Source organism: Nipponia nippon, unplaced genomic scaffold (assembly GCF_047370975.1).
Source record: "Nipponia nippon isolate SJK-2023a ecotype South Korea unplaced genomic scaffold, ASM4737097v1 scaffold_4, whole genome shotgun sequence".
In the NCBI taxonomy this organism is placed as follows: domain Eukaryota; kingdom Metazoa; phylum Chordata; class Aves; order Pelecaniformes; family Threskiornithidae; genus Nipponia; species Nipponia nippon.
In genome coordinates this window covers 30,744,950-30,759,390 of record NW_028262358.1, presented here as the reverse complement: position 1 = coordinate 30,759,390, position 14,441 = coordinate 30,744,950, and the positions used below count along the sequence as shown (strand labels likewise).

Sequence of the window (14,441 nt, the reverse complement as noted above, 5' to 3'; positions counted from 1 at the left end):
CTTGCATGATGGGTCCAGTTCTGCAGTTCATTTATGCACAAAAGTACTACAATCAGCTGACTAGCAGGTCAAACAGGGTAAGAAAAACCTTATAAATCAAAGAGCCAAGCCCTGCATTTCATATATACTTCACATTTCAAAGTCTGAAATTGTAGAATGCAGGAAACACGACAGTGTATCTATTGCTATATTTTCAGTCCATGCACAGCGACGAAACGGAGAATGGGGAAAAACAGGGGAAAGGGAAAAATGGAGGGCACCTGTGGGTCAGTTGGGGGGAACTGGGGGCAGTTATGGAGCACTTGATTGGAGAGCAGTTATGGGGTGGCTGGGAGTCAGGGGCACTTGAGGGGGAGTTGGGGGGCAGTTAGGAGGCAGTCATGGGTCAGGCCCTTGGTGTGGGTCAGACCTGGAGTTCCTGGAGATGCTGATGGAGGGGCTGGAGCCAGTGCTGCTGGTGTGGGGGTGCGACGGGGACCACCCCCAGCCCCAGAGCATCCCAGTACAGCCCAGCACCATCCCAGTATGGGCCCAGTACTCTTAGTATAATGCCAGCTTGAGCCACAGCTCTTCAAGCACGAACCCAGTATGGGCCCAGTGCCTTATCCCCACTTATCCCACAACTTATCCCCACTTCCTACCTATACATTACGTACGGCATTGACAATTATCACGGGGGTGTGTGTGTGTGTGTGTGTGTGTGTGGCTTAAGTGTTCAGCTGCACATCCACTCATAACCATAGCTCTTCCTGCTCAATTGCAGGTCCACAACTAACTTGCATGAACAAAGAAAATGGGAAGTGTAAATGTTCAAGTATATTTCCCCCCCAACCTTGCATGCAATCATTTCTCCAGAACACTGAAGAGCCTTCAGGTAGTCACTAATTTTTAACCAAACTTAAGGAATTACGTAAGGCCATACAGAAGGAAGACATAAATATACACAATCTCTCAAAGCAAATACTACTATTAAAAAATTCCATCCAGATACATTATTGTTTCTAGAAACACAAAACTGTAGCTAGTCCCTTGCTGGAAGACAAGTTCTGTAGCAATAACAAAGCATTACTCTTTCATAACTAGCGAGTTATGATGACATAGCACCAAATTAACAAATGATGTTTTTACAGCAATCATACTGTTGTTACGCCTCTTAATTACAAGGGAACGAACTAATATGAACTCTTCCACTATTAATGCCCCCAAACTGCAAGATGATCTTTGCACCTGGGAAGCGCTGCTGAAACCTGACTGAAGTTCAAAGGTTGTCCCTGTCGTTCTCAACACAGGGTTGGATCTGCATCACATACACACTTGGAAAGCCTCGTAAATAAACATGTATTGAGCTACCAACGTCTCCCCCCACCACGCTTCCCCACTGTTAAGTTTATTGCACTCCAGCAATCTTCAATTAACTCTAGAGCCACATCCTCAAAACACTACTCTGAAGAAGTGGTTTTATTCATAGAAATAGCTCGTCTGACTGCAACGGCAGATCCTCCGGTACCAGCGCGGTGGCCAGGATCGGGTCCTCTTCGCAAGTTATCGCTGCTGACTACAGGCACAGAATTTTATCTAAGTTAGGCTGCCTTGCTTTTTACAAGTTATTTCATGAGAGGACATTTGCTGTTTATGAAACCTGTCTTACATGTGAAAGGACACTTGGATGAGCCTAAGCCTTTAAACAAAGCGGCCCTCTTCAGAAACGTAGGGAGACAATGTAGGGGCATCCAGAACGGAGCGGGGAGGGGGCCAGAGGGATCAGCATCACGGGTATCGAGGAGTTGGGGAGAGACGTCTCCAAACACGGAAGATTTCGGGTCGGTAGCCCGGCCACAGCCCCGCCGAGCTTGTGATAGTAACGGCAGGCACCCGGCGCAGCCATCACCCGCGCCCCGGTGCTGACGGCGGTCAGGGCACCCCCGGCTCCCGCCGACGGCCCCCAGCCGTGCCCTCCCTCCGCAGCCCCGCCGGCTGACGTGAAGGGGAACCACCGAGTTTCCTCCCTGAACGCCGTCTCCGGGGCTCCCGCCGCCTCTCCCAGGCTTCCCCCCCACCACCACCACCACCACCACCCCGCCGCCGCGGGGCCGGGCCGCCCGCACGGGACACCGGCCGCCGCCGGCACCCCCAGCCCTCTCCCGCAACCCCGGCAGCGGGGGCAGCCGCAGCTCCCGCCCACCTCAGCCCCTCCGGGCCGGGGCTGCGGCGGCACGGAGCGACGAGCCGGCCCCGCCGCCCTGCCCCACCCCGCCCGCCCCTCTCCGCCGCTTACCCGCGTCCTGCGCGCCCCCCGCCGCCGCCTTGCGCGGGGTCCGTGCCGGCGGCAGCAGCTGCTGGGCCAGGAGCCGGAGCTGCCCCCAGTGCCCCTCCGCCCGGCACCGCTCGATCTCCCCCTCCAGCTTCACGTGGGAGTGCGAGCCCTTGGCCGCCATCTTACCGCCGCGCCCGCCCCGCTCCGCCCCGCCCGGGAGTCCCGGCGGCAGCGCCCGGCAGGCGCCCGCGGCGTGTGCGGGGTCGCGGTTCCGGGCGGGCGGCCCCGGCCCCGGCCGCCCCCGGGTGCCCGGCGGGGCGTGCCCCCGCCCCAGGCCTGCCACCGGGGGCACGGCGGCTCCCTCACGGCCACCGCTCCCTGCCGCCTCTCACTCGACGCCCGGGCCGGAGAGCCGTGCCTGCGCACGGGCGGCCGCTGTCCCGGCCCCGCCAAGGGCACCGCGCCTACTCGCCTGCCCTCGGCCTGCCCCACGCAGGCCGCCTTCCCCGGCGGGAAGGGCCGAGGGCGCAGCTCCCTCCCCAAGGCCCTCGGAAGCCATCTACACCCCGGGCCCCTTCTGCCAGCGGTTCCCGACGGCCCCCGCCCCCCTCCGGCAGCCATTTCGGCACGGAACAACCCCCGCTGCGCGACCGACGGGCCCGCCGCCCGCTCCGGGGGCTGTCACCCCGAGAGGCGGAGGCAGCCGCTGCGCGGGCGTCGCGTATGGAGACAACGAGGCCTTCGACACCGGGCGAGAGGGGGAGCACGCGTTTGTCGGCCGCAGACGGCAACGGCCACCGGGCGCCGCGGTCCCCAGCGCTGCAGCGGGGCGGGGGAAGCGCCGCCGGTCGCCTGCGGAAGAGGCAGCCGCGGGAGCGGGCAGGCACCGGGCTTACGCTGCCCCCTCCCGCCCGGGCCCCCCCCGCGCTGCGCCCTTCGGCACAGGGGTCCCGGGCCCCGCAACGCGGGAGCCGCCGGCCCGGCCCCGCGGTGGGCGGGGCGCTCCACCTGTCCCTCCGCGAGGGCTCCACGTGGAATCCCGGGAGCGGTGACGTAGCCCCCGCCCGGCGGAAAGGTGCAAGGCGATAGGCGGGAAGAAGGGGCGGGGCGGGAGCGCGGCGGCGGCGTCGGGTCAGAGGTGAGGCGGGGATGGTGGCCGGCCTGCCCCGGGCGCGGCCCCCCCTGCCCGGCACCCGGAGCCCGCGGGAGGGACGGCGCGGCGGCTGTGGCGGCCATCCGCCGGAGGGTGCGTAGGCTGGCGGCGGCGGGGCCCGTCCGCCCGCCCGCCCGCCAGGGCTGTGAGGCCGGGGAGAGGTGGAGCGGGGCGTGCTGCGGCCTGGGCGGGGGTTTCCCCGGGGGCCCGGCCGGGCGGGGAGCCCCGGGTGGGAGGCAGCGCGGTGGCAGCTGGCGGGGTCTCCGGCACCGCCCCGTGCCGAACCGGCGGCGAACCGGGGTTTGCTTCAGCCGGCGCCGCTGGAGGTGGGAGAAAACCTGAGGAGCCGAACCCGAGAGCGGGCTCCGTTGCCCGCCCCGGTGGGGCGCTCGGCGCCCCTCGCCCTGCTGAACCGCTTCAGCGTTTCGCTTGCCTGTGAAGCGAGCGCTGCAATGGCCGTTGCATTTGTAAAGTTGTATGTTATTTATGCGTGCAGTCTTAACAGATCTGCTAATTTGACGCAGCCCCTTTGATAACGTAAGCGACCTTTCTTCCCGTAACTCTGGGGCAGGTTTGCGTGGAGCCGGCGTGGTTGGATCTCTGTAAGCTGTGTGAAGACCCAGGCATGGCTAAAGAGTGCACGTTCACTGCGTGAAATAAAAATAATTATTTGAAAATTACTGCCTGCTTCCTTGAAATAGACACCCTCGTTGAAATCCGTAATTGGAGCTTTCTGGTTTTGTGCTTGCTAAGTGCTTGAAATGAAGCAAGTTCCTCTATTCTAACTTAATGGGGTTATTTCTAAACACTCTGTAAATCTCCTGAAAGTAGATTGCATTTTTCATCTGGTTTTTTGGGTTTTTGTTTGTTTTTTTTTGGGGGGGGTGTGTTTTACTTTTTGTAGGAGATCATGATGCCCATGAGGATTTTTAGAATACGTGTGCTGTTCTGCTTGCTGGCTGCATTCATCATCTCTGCCCTAGCTGAGGAACACGTAGGAGAGAGTCAACATGCAAATATTCGCCTTGATAAGAACTTGGTACAAGATAAAGAGTATGTGTTCCATGTTCTAAAAATGTAAACTTTACTTCTTAATGATTTGCTTATCTTTTAAGTCTTGTTATGTGAGTTGGACTTAAGCCTAGGGCACTCTCTTTTCTCAGGGTGTTGTATGACTAGCTGGAATCAGATATGAGACATGCTCGCTGGATAAGTTTCTAGAGATACTAGGCCTAGAAAGGTCTCTCTGGAGCCTTTAGCCCTACTCACAGTATAAAGAATTTCTTACAGGAATCCTGCTTACCTAGATCAACATACTATAGACAAAATCATGTTCTGAACAGGTAAAATGAGAGGTTTTTTTCTCATTTGCTTCTTCATGCAGACAAAACAGTGGTAGCAGCAAGTAAAACTCCCTAGAATACCTCATGTTTGACTGGGAAAGATCTTCCTCCAGTTCCTATGCTGTGGAAGACAGCCAAAAGGAGATTTTGGGCACTGTTTCAGTTGTTTTGATAACCTGCTAAGCAGGCCAGAAGAAAGAGAAATAGCTGTCTAAGGTATTAGAGGCCACTACAGCACCTGTAACAACCAACCATTGTGCCCCCTTCATCTTAGTATAAAACTACAGCTTTCAGTTGTCCAGGGTGGTTTTAGAGATACAATATTTCCTGTGTACTTGACTTACTGATCAAAGGCTAAATTTGATGTAAACAGAGGATTAAATATTAACTGATGGATATGTTGTGGGTTTTGTTTATTTTATTTTTTCTCAGCCACATCATGGAACATTTGGAAGGTGTTATTGAGAAACCAGAATCCGAGATGTCTCCACAAGAGTTGCAGCTTCATTACTTCAAAATGCATGATTATGATGGCAATAATTTGCTAGATGGGTTAGAACTTGCTACTGCCATATCACATGTCCACAAAGAGGTAGGTGGAATTTTGTAATGGCATGTGTGTTTGGAAACAGTTCTGACTCTCTAAAAGCAGCTTACAATAGAACAGAACAATTACAACACATCCTCGTTGCAGTTACAGTTTTGCCTGAAAATGAGATTATTTCCCCCCCCTGATAGTTTTGGTTTGATTTATAAATGTGCTGGCTTTATCACAGCTTTTCATGTCACATTGCAGTTTTCAAGAAGCCTCCATTGTAGTTTAAGCCTTAGAGTGAGAAAGGACTGTAGAGTGAAAATGATTTGATAGAGGGGATACTTTGGTAGGCAGGGATGAGGAGAAGGGGAAAGTATCCAAAATGGGATAATGCTGATGAGGGTTTATAGAAATAGGATGCGATATGATGCTGTTCGAGGTTCTAAGGCTGCTGTTTTCAACTCCAAACTGTGGCTGCTATTTTCAACTCCAAACTGTTACTGCTGCAGATACAGAAACTCTAAGAGACCTCTTCTACAAAATTAGTATTAGAAGAACCAGTCACAGTCTGCCTTTGTTTTCTTCACCTTTTTCTAAACACAAATACTCTTTCCAGCTAGGAACATTTAAGGACCAAGTAGGAAGATACAATCCTTAGGAGACCATACTAACACATTATCTCGTACTGACCTTTTGGAAATTACAGTTCAAAATAGCATAAATTCCTGCATACATCTGTGGCAAAAAATACCTAGTTGAGAACAGAATAATGACTTGCTGTTTCTTGTGCAAAGACACCTCTTTGTATTCCCCTTTGCTCCTAAGAGGTGATACTAAGAATTTTACTGACTATAAGCTGCAGTGCTGCATTTTTTCACTACTCTGTTACTGTCAAACTCTGCATTTTGCAAGTTCTGACACACAGGAAGATGTTTCTGTACTGTATAGAAACTATAGTGTCTATACTACATCAAGATCCAAATTAAGAATATGAATATTAAGAATCTGTTAATTTTTTTTCCATCATCATACACTGTGCTATTCAGGTTTTAGAACTTTTGGCTAAGAATATTAACTGGATACAGAGTGCTTGTTCGGAAGTCCAGAGAACTTGGACTTCACAACTGACACCTGGTAGAAGTTGCTTATATTGGTATAAACGATTACATAAAACTTTGTGCCAAATTAGGCACCAGACATGAATAGCTTAACAAAAAAATAAGTTGTCAGTAATCTGTCATACGTGCCACTAGATGGGAAACACCCCTAAACTGTTCAATGTGGTTTTGTTTTTGTAGGAAGGTGGTGAGCATACCCAGGCAATGAAAGAAGAAGAGCTGATCAGTCTAATAGATGATGTCTTAAGAGATGATGACAAGAACAATGACGGATACATTGACTATGCAGAATTTGCAAAATCACTGGAATAAGGTTTTGCAGGGGGCTTGTTTCTCCTTCTAACTACATGGAAATGTGAACCAGTATAATGTGATTCATTACTGTCTCATATCAACCTCTGTGCTGTGAGAAGGAGAGGTGTACGAGTTCCAGCTGAATTTATTTGAAAGTTGTATGTGTTAAGAGACTGGCTAACTCAGAGCGAGGGCCATGTTTGACTAAACATAGCCACACATTGGAATCTTGAAGCATGGAAGCGTCAACAATAGTCATATAGGGTACAGCTGGCAAAGTTTTAAGTAGCTGTTTATGAATACTAAAGAGATCACATACAATCTAAATTTCAGTTTTTCTGTCATTGGGTTATATAATACTTGTTTGCTTACATCTTCTATGTAAACTTATAAAACACCTAGAAAGCAAGAAAAGTTTACTGCATGTAGTTGTGTTTCAAGGATAAATGTTCTTACCTTCCCACTAATTTCAAAGGAAATTTGCATATAAGTACAGGTGCTTGAAACAGCAATTGTCAGGAGGAGTGTCTGAATGTGGTCTGTGTTTGAGGTCCGCATGATACTGTATGGGCTTTAACACAGTCTTTGAAGAAATTGAGTAATTTCACATATATGTACTTCCTAGCATACCCTTACATTTTACGTAGAAATATATATACATGTGTTTTTCAGTTTCTTCTTGTCCTTCACAGATTTACTTTTTATATCTTAATTTACTGATTTTTTTCCCTGCTACATTCCATGGTGTTTTCTTAAGAAAATGAAAGTATTTTTATTACATTTATATGTTGTATTAATGCTGTATAGCATTTACTAGAGTAGCTTCTGCTATCTCATTTTGAAGGTCATGTTAACAGTAAACCAGTTTAATATAAAAGGTTCTGTTCAGTTTGGTTTTTACAGTATTAGCCAACAGGATAATCTAAGAGAGCAAGTAATGCTGCCTTGTTAAGGTTTAAGTTCATATTCCTTGACACTTAAATTATGGTATTACTTTCAGGAGGTATTTCATAACTAACAGTTTCAAGATACTTGAGTGTGTGCAAATTAACATGGTTCTAGGAATGTTTTCACTGTCTTGACTCAATACTTGATAAGTTGAGCAGTTTAAAGATATTGGAGAAGTGATGTATTACTGTGTTATTCATATTTGGTGACTCTCAAACGTAACTGAAATCTTAAATTGCATTCAATCATTATCCATTAATAGAGAATCTAAATGTTAGCGTATTTCTGTAAAATGTATAAAGAGCTATTTTCTGTACAAAATTATTCTTATACAAGAGAAACACATTTGTAAAAGAAATTATTTCCTCTGTTTAAATGTTTGTGCAATGAATCCTGAGTGTCAGACTTTTTTCTTGTACTAATTTATTTATTTTGATACCGTTGTGGCCAGGGTTGTGCTGGTTGTACAAGCAATAAAAATAATTGGGGATCGTGCACTCTGGAGCTAGACACACAAGGCTGGAAGTCCTAGTGAGAAATGTACCTAATTTTCTGATGTATTTTTAAGCCCGTCTCTGTTACTAGCAGTCATCTTAAAAGAAAGTTCTTTCAGTTAAAGCATTTGTTTTAAATATCTCTTTTAAGGGTAATTAATCAGGAGTGAATGTTGAATCAGAAGACAGTATAGAAAATGCTTGTGGGTAGGAGAGGAGAAGAGGTTAAGCTCACCAGCTTTGAGCACTTCAAGCAGGTTGCCTGTAGACCTGTCAACTCTTACATGCTCGTTGCATAAGCTTCTGAGTTTTGGATTTATTTGGGGTGAAAGAGCAAGGCCAAGGAACTGACTTTTATGCACTGCTCTTAAAAATCATGGTTTTCTTATCAAGTGCAGTCTGTAAACTTAGTCCAGCAACCACCTGTGGGGCACATTTATATACATACGTTGTATTTACATACATATTTAGTAACTGTCCTTGTATGTGGCAAAAGACGTACCATAGAAGCTTTATATCAGAAATAATTATGATAAACTGAGGTAATGTGAACATTGTTTACCAACTATTTTAAACTTGTTTTTAAGGATTCAGAAGTATGTATAAATATAAAAATAATTTATCAAAAATGGAGAACAGAATTGGCACCTTTCATTTCATGATTCATGAAGAAGGATCAAAACAAAATTTCTGCTTTCCTAGAAAGAACAGTTCAAGAAATGCTACCCAAGCTGAAACCTGCATCATCATGTCTTTACTCAGCCTCCTAAAACAAATACACATACTTAATTAAGTGCACTTAAAGATAAATGGGTTAGCAGCTGCCTAGGGAGCTTTCTCAGTTATTAAGTAGAAAAGTGCAAAATGGCTGAAAGTGATGGTGACTCAGACTTTTTTTTTTTTTAAATATAACTAATTTGTGTGCTAGTTGTAGCTCGCGGTACCCTAAATATACTGGTACAAGTCATATATACCTACAGTATTTTCTATTTCATATATATCATATAGAAAATACGGCCTTTAAGACAGAAGTACTCATCAAATATAAAGCTGTTTTAGCTTCCGTAGAACAGTACTATCTCAATTTCACAGATAATACAAACAACAAAGCAGAAGAGGTGTATGATTTACTGAAGGTCAATCACATCCCTGGCAGAAAGAGAAATCTGTGAGAATGTTGTTGTGTGTGATCTTCACCTCTTCCTAGTCTATGATCTCCAGGGATGGGGACTAGTGTTCCCCACTAGAGGAGAACACATCTGGCCTTGCATTATTGTGTACTATGCACCCAGTTTAAAATAGCTAGATTATCTGCCTTTACCTCACAAAATATTGCATAATCTAGCAGCTAAAGAAAATAGTTAAACTTGTTCCTGAAGCACTCCTAAACTGAGCTGTTTTATATTAGTCGATCTAGAACATAGTCTCTATATGAAGGAGAAAAATCTTAACTACATGTCCAGTGCCTGTCGGAATGCTGTTCATGACAAGAATAACTGCCTAGAACTTCCCAGCAACAGTTTTGTCTGCATATTCGTGCAGACTTTACTGCCTTGGTTTTCTTTATTAATCACCTGTAACCTCAAAATGTCTTTCTTAGATTCATTAAGGAATGGTTACAGACTTACAAATCCTCATTTTGTCTAAAGTATTTTTTAATGCCACAATTCACAAGCAGAACAGCAATTAAGGAATAATGTCATAATCGATGCAGCCACTAGATAGCGTATTGACACTGCACATTCGTTCCCTGCTGCGTGTAACTTGGAGTGATTCAACAACCTGCATTTCTCTAAACCATCACCGCTACTCTGATTACAGGCAAGGCTTGCTTGTCTTCCAACACCACATTGCCAGTGTGATGCCCACATTTTTATTAGTTTACACCTGTCTTGAAAATTGACCATAGCTGGGACTGGTTACTGGTAATTAATTTTCATTGTTTAGGGAATCCAAATTGACTTGAAGTGATAGTAAAGAAATTTGCATTGTAATATTGTCAGTAAAAATAATAATGTAGCAGGAAGGCTTTCTGATATAAGGACCAGGCTTGGTCTGACTTCTTGACCATCTCTAGTTGACCTATGAGAGGGTCCATGAGGTACCTACAGCATTAAAGAATATTAGAGGATTTTAGTAGCACCTGAGGTCTTACTGGTTTTGCATTAGATGTCAATAAGAAAGAGCTTCGGTCACTGTTCTTAGAAGGCATAGGTCCAGTCTGGTCTGGTCAGCCTTTTTTGCTTAAGGTGAAGCTTGTTGCTTTTTTTCTTCCTCTCCCCCATTACGGTCTCACTGTCTGCCCATTGCACCATGAAAGAGCTGCATAACTTTCTAAGTTTTTAGTAAACAAATTAGAGCCATGATCATTGCGCACCTTGGTCTGCATTATTTATTATCACAAAGAATTTGTGTTCTAAACGTTTCATCAGCACAGACCCTCTGTCCACGTTGAATGAGATCCGTTATAAGGGCAGTCATTAATGCCTTACAGAAGGTTTCTCTGGAGTTACATTTTTCTTCCTATTCTTCATGCTAAATTCTGAACAGCATCCTAAATCTTAAGGGCTAATACATACTGTAATCGTCACTACCTTCCTAAGCTGAGCGGCAGTTTTACATGTAGGTAGAGGGCAGTGTAACATATGACTCAAAGTCTACTCCCAGATACGATATTTTACAAGACACCAGTACTGCAGCGAACATAGTGTCAACTCCTGCCACTTGATCCAACTGAGTGACTGACAGCACTAGATTTCAAGAAGGCAGATGTCAATAAACTCAGAGAATGGGCAGGGAAGATCTCAAAAGAGGCAAATCTAGGGGAAAAACAAGTTATGGAGAGCTGTCAGTTCCTTCGAGAAATGCTGTTAAGAAACCAAGTGCAACCTATGCCAGTTTAGAGGAAAGTCAGGAAATTCAGCAGAAGTCAGCTAATTCACAAACTTTAATTGACCGCAAGTGTATGAGAGGGAGAGACCTGTAAAGTAGAAACTAGGTCAGCTGGTTGAGAACCCAGCACAATACTCCATTCATGGCAGGGCTGAAGGGGTGTACACAGTTAGTAAAGACAAAATGCACAAGATGCAACTAGCAAAACTTACCAAAAGTAAAAGAGATTTTACAGGCAAGGTTGTAAGAGAAAAACAAAGGGAAGTTTTGATCACTACTCAAAGGTGGGGGGGTGTGCAATCAGTAGAGGACATTAAGGAAGCCGAAGAGTTTAATGTCCTTTTTTTCTCCCTTTTTCATCAATCTTTACTAAAAAGGTCAACAGCAAGCAGACAGTGCAATTATTACCAGGAAAAAGGGGTAAAATTTCAGCCTAAAATATGTCCAACCTGCTTAGAGAGTAACCAGTTAAGTTAGATGTTTTACAGTTGCCTGAGCCTGATCGACTTCACTCTAGGAGTCTTAAAGGGAGGGTGAAGTAATGGCCACAGATGTCATACAGCTTGAATTTATTTATTTTATTTAATTTTTTGTGAGGCCTTTAGCAGTACTTCCTATAATATCCTCATGAACAGGCTAGTGAACTGTGATCTAAATGAAATTGCTGTGAGAAGGGGCAGGATGTCAAGTCTGGTTAGATAATTGTATCCATGGGGTAATTCCATTGTAACCTATCAAAATACATGTGTTTTGCAAGGAATTCTGTGGGCCTTGGTCCCATATCAAGTTTTGTTTTATGTTTTCATTGAAGGCATAGAAGATGGAATATGAAGTATGATTATTAAACTTGTAGATGGAGCAAGGAAGGACTGCAGATGTTATAGATGCTAAAAGATCAGAATATTAAATGATCTTGATATATTTAGAGAAGTCATCTAAAACGGATGGAATGCAATAGTGCAAAATACCATGCTTACACAGAAATACTCATCTGTACTTGCATAACTGTCTAGGTACCAGTTTACAGGAGAAAAATCCAGGGACTATGGTGGAACAAGCTGAGCATGAATGGCAAAGTCCTCACATTGGGATGTCTGAAGGGTCTTAAAGACTACTGAAAGAGTCCACATGGGCTGATCCCCACTGTTAAAGACTCACCTGGAAGACCATGTCCTGTTCAGTGCACTGCACTTCAAGAAAGATATGAACTAGGTGGCAAGAGGCCAGAGGAGATCGGCAAAACTGGACTGAGGTCCAGAAAACATGAGGGAAGATTGCAAGAAATGTGGGAGGGTTTTGCTGAAGAAGTAACAACTGAGAAGAAGGAAGGTTAATAGTTTTCAACTAAAAAGCTGTTGCAAAGAATAAGGAAATAGTATGTTCTTGGTGGAAAGATCAGGAAGAATAAAACATAAAGAAGCATAAACCAAACAGTTTGGGAGATTTAGATTAGACATTGGACAAAACTTCAATATCAGCAATAAGATACTGTAGCGTGGGGTGACGTGATTGTAACTTGGTCTTGGGATAGAAAGGTGGAGTTAATGACTTCTCCAGATCTCCTCCGGTGGAAGTTTGTCTCTCAGTGAGTCTATGACTGTCAACATCTGTGTGGACTTGTATCGGGAGGAGAGCCCCTTATGGTGGGTTCCACAGCTGAGAGACAAACACAGGGACTGGACACAGGAAGCCTGTGCTCAGTTCCATGTCTCAGAGAAGTCTTCTCCAAGATCACAGACCATCCTCCTGACTCCCTGCTGTAAGCCTTTCCTCTTGTCCTTATCATCTCTGTAGACTCTTATTGAGCCAGCCATATTCCAGTTTTCCCCTAATCAATCTAGGTTTCAGTTTTACATCTCATCTTCTTACCATCATAACCCATTTTCCATCTTGAAAGCCCCTGAAAAACTTGTTTGTCACTTCTGCCTTCCAGTCAGGCAGTTCTTCAGTCCCAGAGGACAACAGCCGTTTGGACAGTCCTGCTGCACTCCGTTCCTGTGCCGTGTGGCAGAGCAGTCTGCAACCAGCAACGTCCTGCTCAGTCCTGGCAGGGTATGCTCACTGTCAACAGCATCTAAGTGTAAAACCCTACCAAGTTTCTAGTGAGCGCATTCAAAATGTGATTGTCAAGAGCCAGAAGTGAACACTTTGAACAAGAACGGAGGAAAAAAGCATATCCCTGACTCCAAGATAATGCTTCGCTTAGGATTCAAGTCCTAGCTCCGGAGCACAGAGGTACCAAAGCTTCTTCACAAAAGAGAACCACAGTAAAAAGACTGTTAAGAGTCTCTAGAATGACAAAGTGAATTCCTAGCTCTGTTCTAATCAAATAGTTAACTATTTTTGTTACACTGAGAATATAGTGTGAGAGCATCCGCACTAAGTCAAAACAAAGGTCTATCTAACCCAACAGCTTGCTTCAAATAGTGGCCAAGAACAGATGCTGATGGAATAATAAACAGAGAAAGCAGAGTCTCATGCTTCTCCCAAATACACACACAGGCTCCAGCAATATATGTAGCTCAGGAGCTTGACTTCAACAACAACAAAACCAACTAAAGTCAGGCGCTCAGAAAGATCAAGGCTTAAATGTTTAAGTCTGGAAACACTATTAACTAAAAACAAGGTCTCGTGGGACATCATAGGCAATGTCCCCTGGTCAATGGTACATCCCTGGGCTGACTTTACTGTTGACATTGCTATGCCATAACCTTCAGTATAAGCAAATGCAGTGGGTAAGTAGTGATCCCAGGAGACCGCATTAATGCAGTGGTATGGCACAACTATACCGTTTCCAGATGTCACATTCTTCTTATTTGAAGTGAGAGACACTGGAAGTTGTCTAATGAATCTGTTTGCCTCTGGTTTTGGTGACACTTCAAGAACCACCTTTAAAAATGACCCAATTATGAGAAAGCCCTAAGCACATATTTTGAAATACATCCTCTTTAAAAATAGTAACATTATGCCTCAGAACCTATTTTGTCATAAAACTAGAAATAAGCCACAAAACCTATATGCTGAAAAATAATATTGACTTAAGTCTCATCATGTGTGGCTCACAGCCATCAGAGACTGACATATTGGCACAAATCATGGCAGGTAAAATTTTTTTGACCCAGGAAAGAGCACTGGGATGAGTAGAATGAGATTTGAACAGTTCCCTTTGGGAGAGGTCTCCAAGGACTGTGCAAAAGGGACTGTAAAGCCATGCGCTCAGCCTCAGCATGGATTGCAGTGGGAGTCAGGAAACACACCCGTGAGGCTTTTAGACAGCAGTGCATGCAGATAGGACTAGTCTCAGAGAAGGAACATCTAGTCTAGGATACATGCAGAGTTGTTTAGAAACCTTACATATGCCACCATAAATTTATGAGCACATTGGCACTGACTAGTTGAGTTAAGATCTC

General features: G+C 45.4%; 2 protein-coding genes across 4 annotated transcripts in view; one reads left to right on the top strand and one right to left on the bottom strand.

The window, feature by feature from the left end:
* Positions 1-3,324, bottom strand: part of TTC7A (tetratricopeptide repeat domain 7A) — a 178,378-nt gene extending 175,054 nt beyond the window's left edge. For 2 of the 3 annotated variants that reach the window (XM_087774610.1, XM_087774611.1), the window contains exon 1: positions 2,276-3,324. In XM_087774610.1, the coding sequence (XP_087630736.1) occupies positions 2,276-2,435 (160 nt within the window). In that variant the 5' untranslated portion in view covers positions 2,436-3,324. Of the gene's footprint in view, positions 1-1,648; positions 2,016-2,275 lie in introns of those variants that run through there. The other variant, XM_087774612.1, reaches the window with a different exon arrangement.
* Positions 3,325-3,349: 25 nt separating this feature from the next.
* Positions 3,350-8,036, top strand: MCFD2 (multiple coagulation factor deficiency 2, ER cargo receptor complex subunit). Its single transcript, XM_087774613.1, has 4 exons — positions 3,350-3,500; positions 4,312-4,460; positions 5,183-5,342; positions 6,584-8,036. The coding sequence occupies exons 2-4, from the start codon at positions 4,318-4,320 to the stop codon at positions 6,713-6,715; spliced, it is 435 nt and encodes a 144-aa protein (XP_087630739.1). The 5' UTR covers positions 3,350-3,500; positions 4,312-4,317; the 3' UTR covers positions 6,716-8,036.
* The last annotated feature ends 6,405 nt before the right edge of the window (positions 8,037-14,441 follow it).

What these genes read in the sequence shown, in the direction of transcription:
- MCFD2 (XM_087774613.1), top strand. Translation starts at nt 4,318, where the DNA reads ATGATGCCCATGAGGATTTTTAGAATACGTGTGCTGTTCTGCTTGCTG. An exon ending in AACTTGGTACAAGATAAAGA is followed by an intron (nt 4,461 to 5,182) that starts GTATGTGTTCCA and finishes ATTTTTTCTCAG; the next exon opens with CCACATCATGGAACATTTGG. An exon ending in TATCACATGTCCACAAAGAG is followed by an intron (nt 5,343 to 6,583) that starts GTAGGTGGAATT and finishes TTGTTTTTGTAG; the next exon opens with GAAGGTGGTGAGCATACCCA.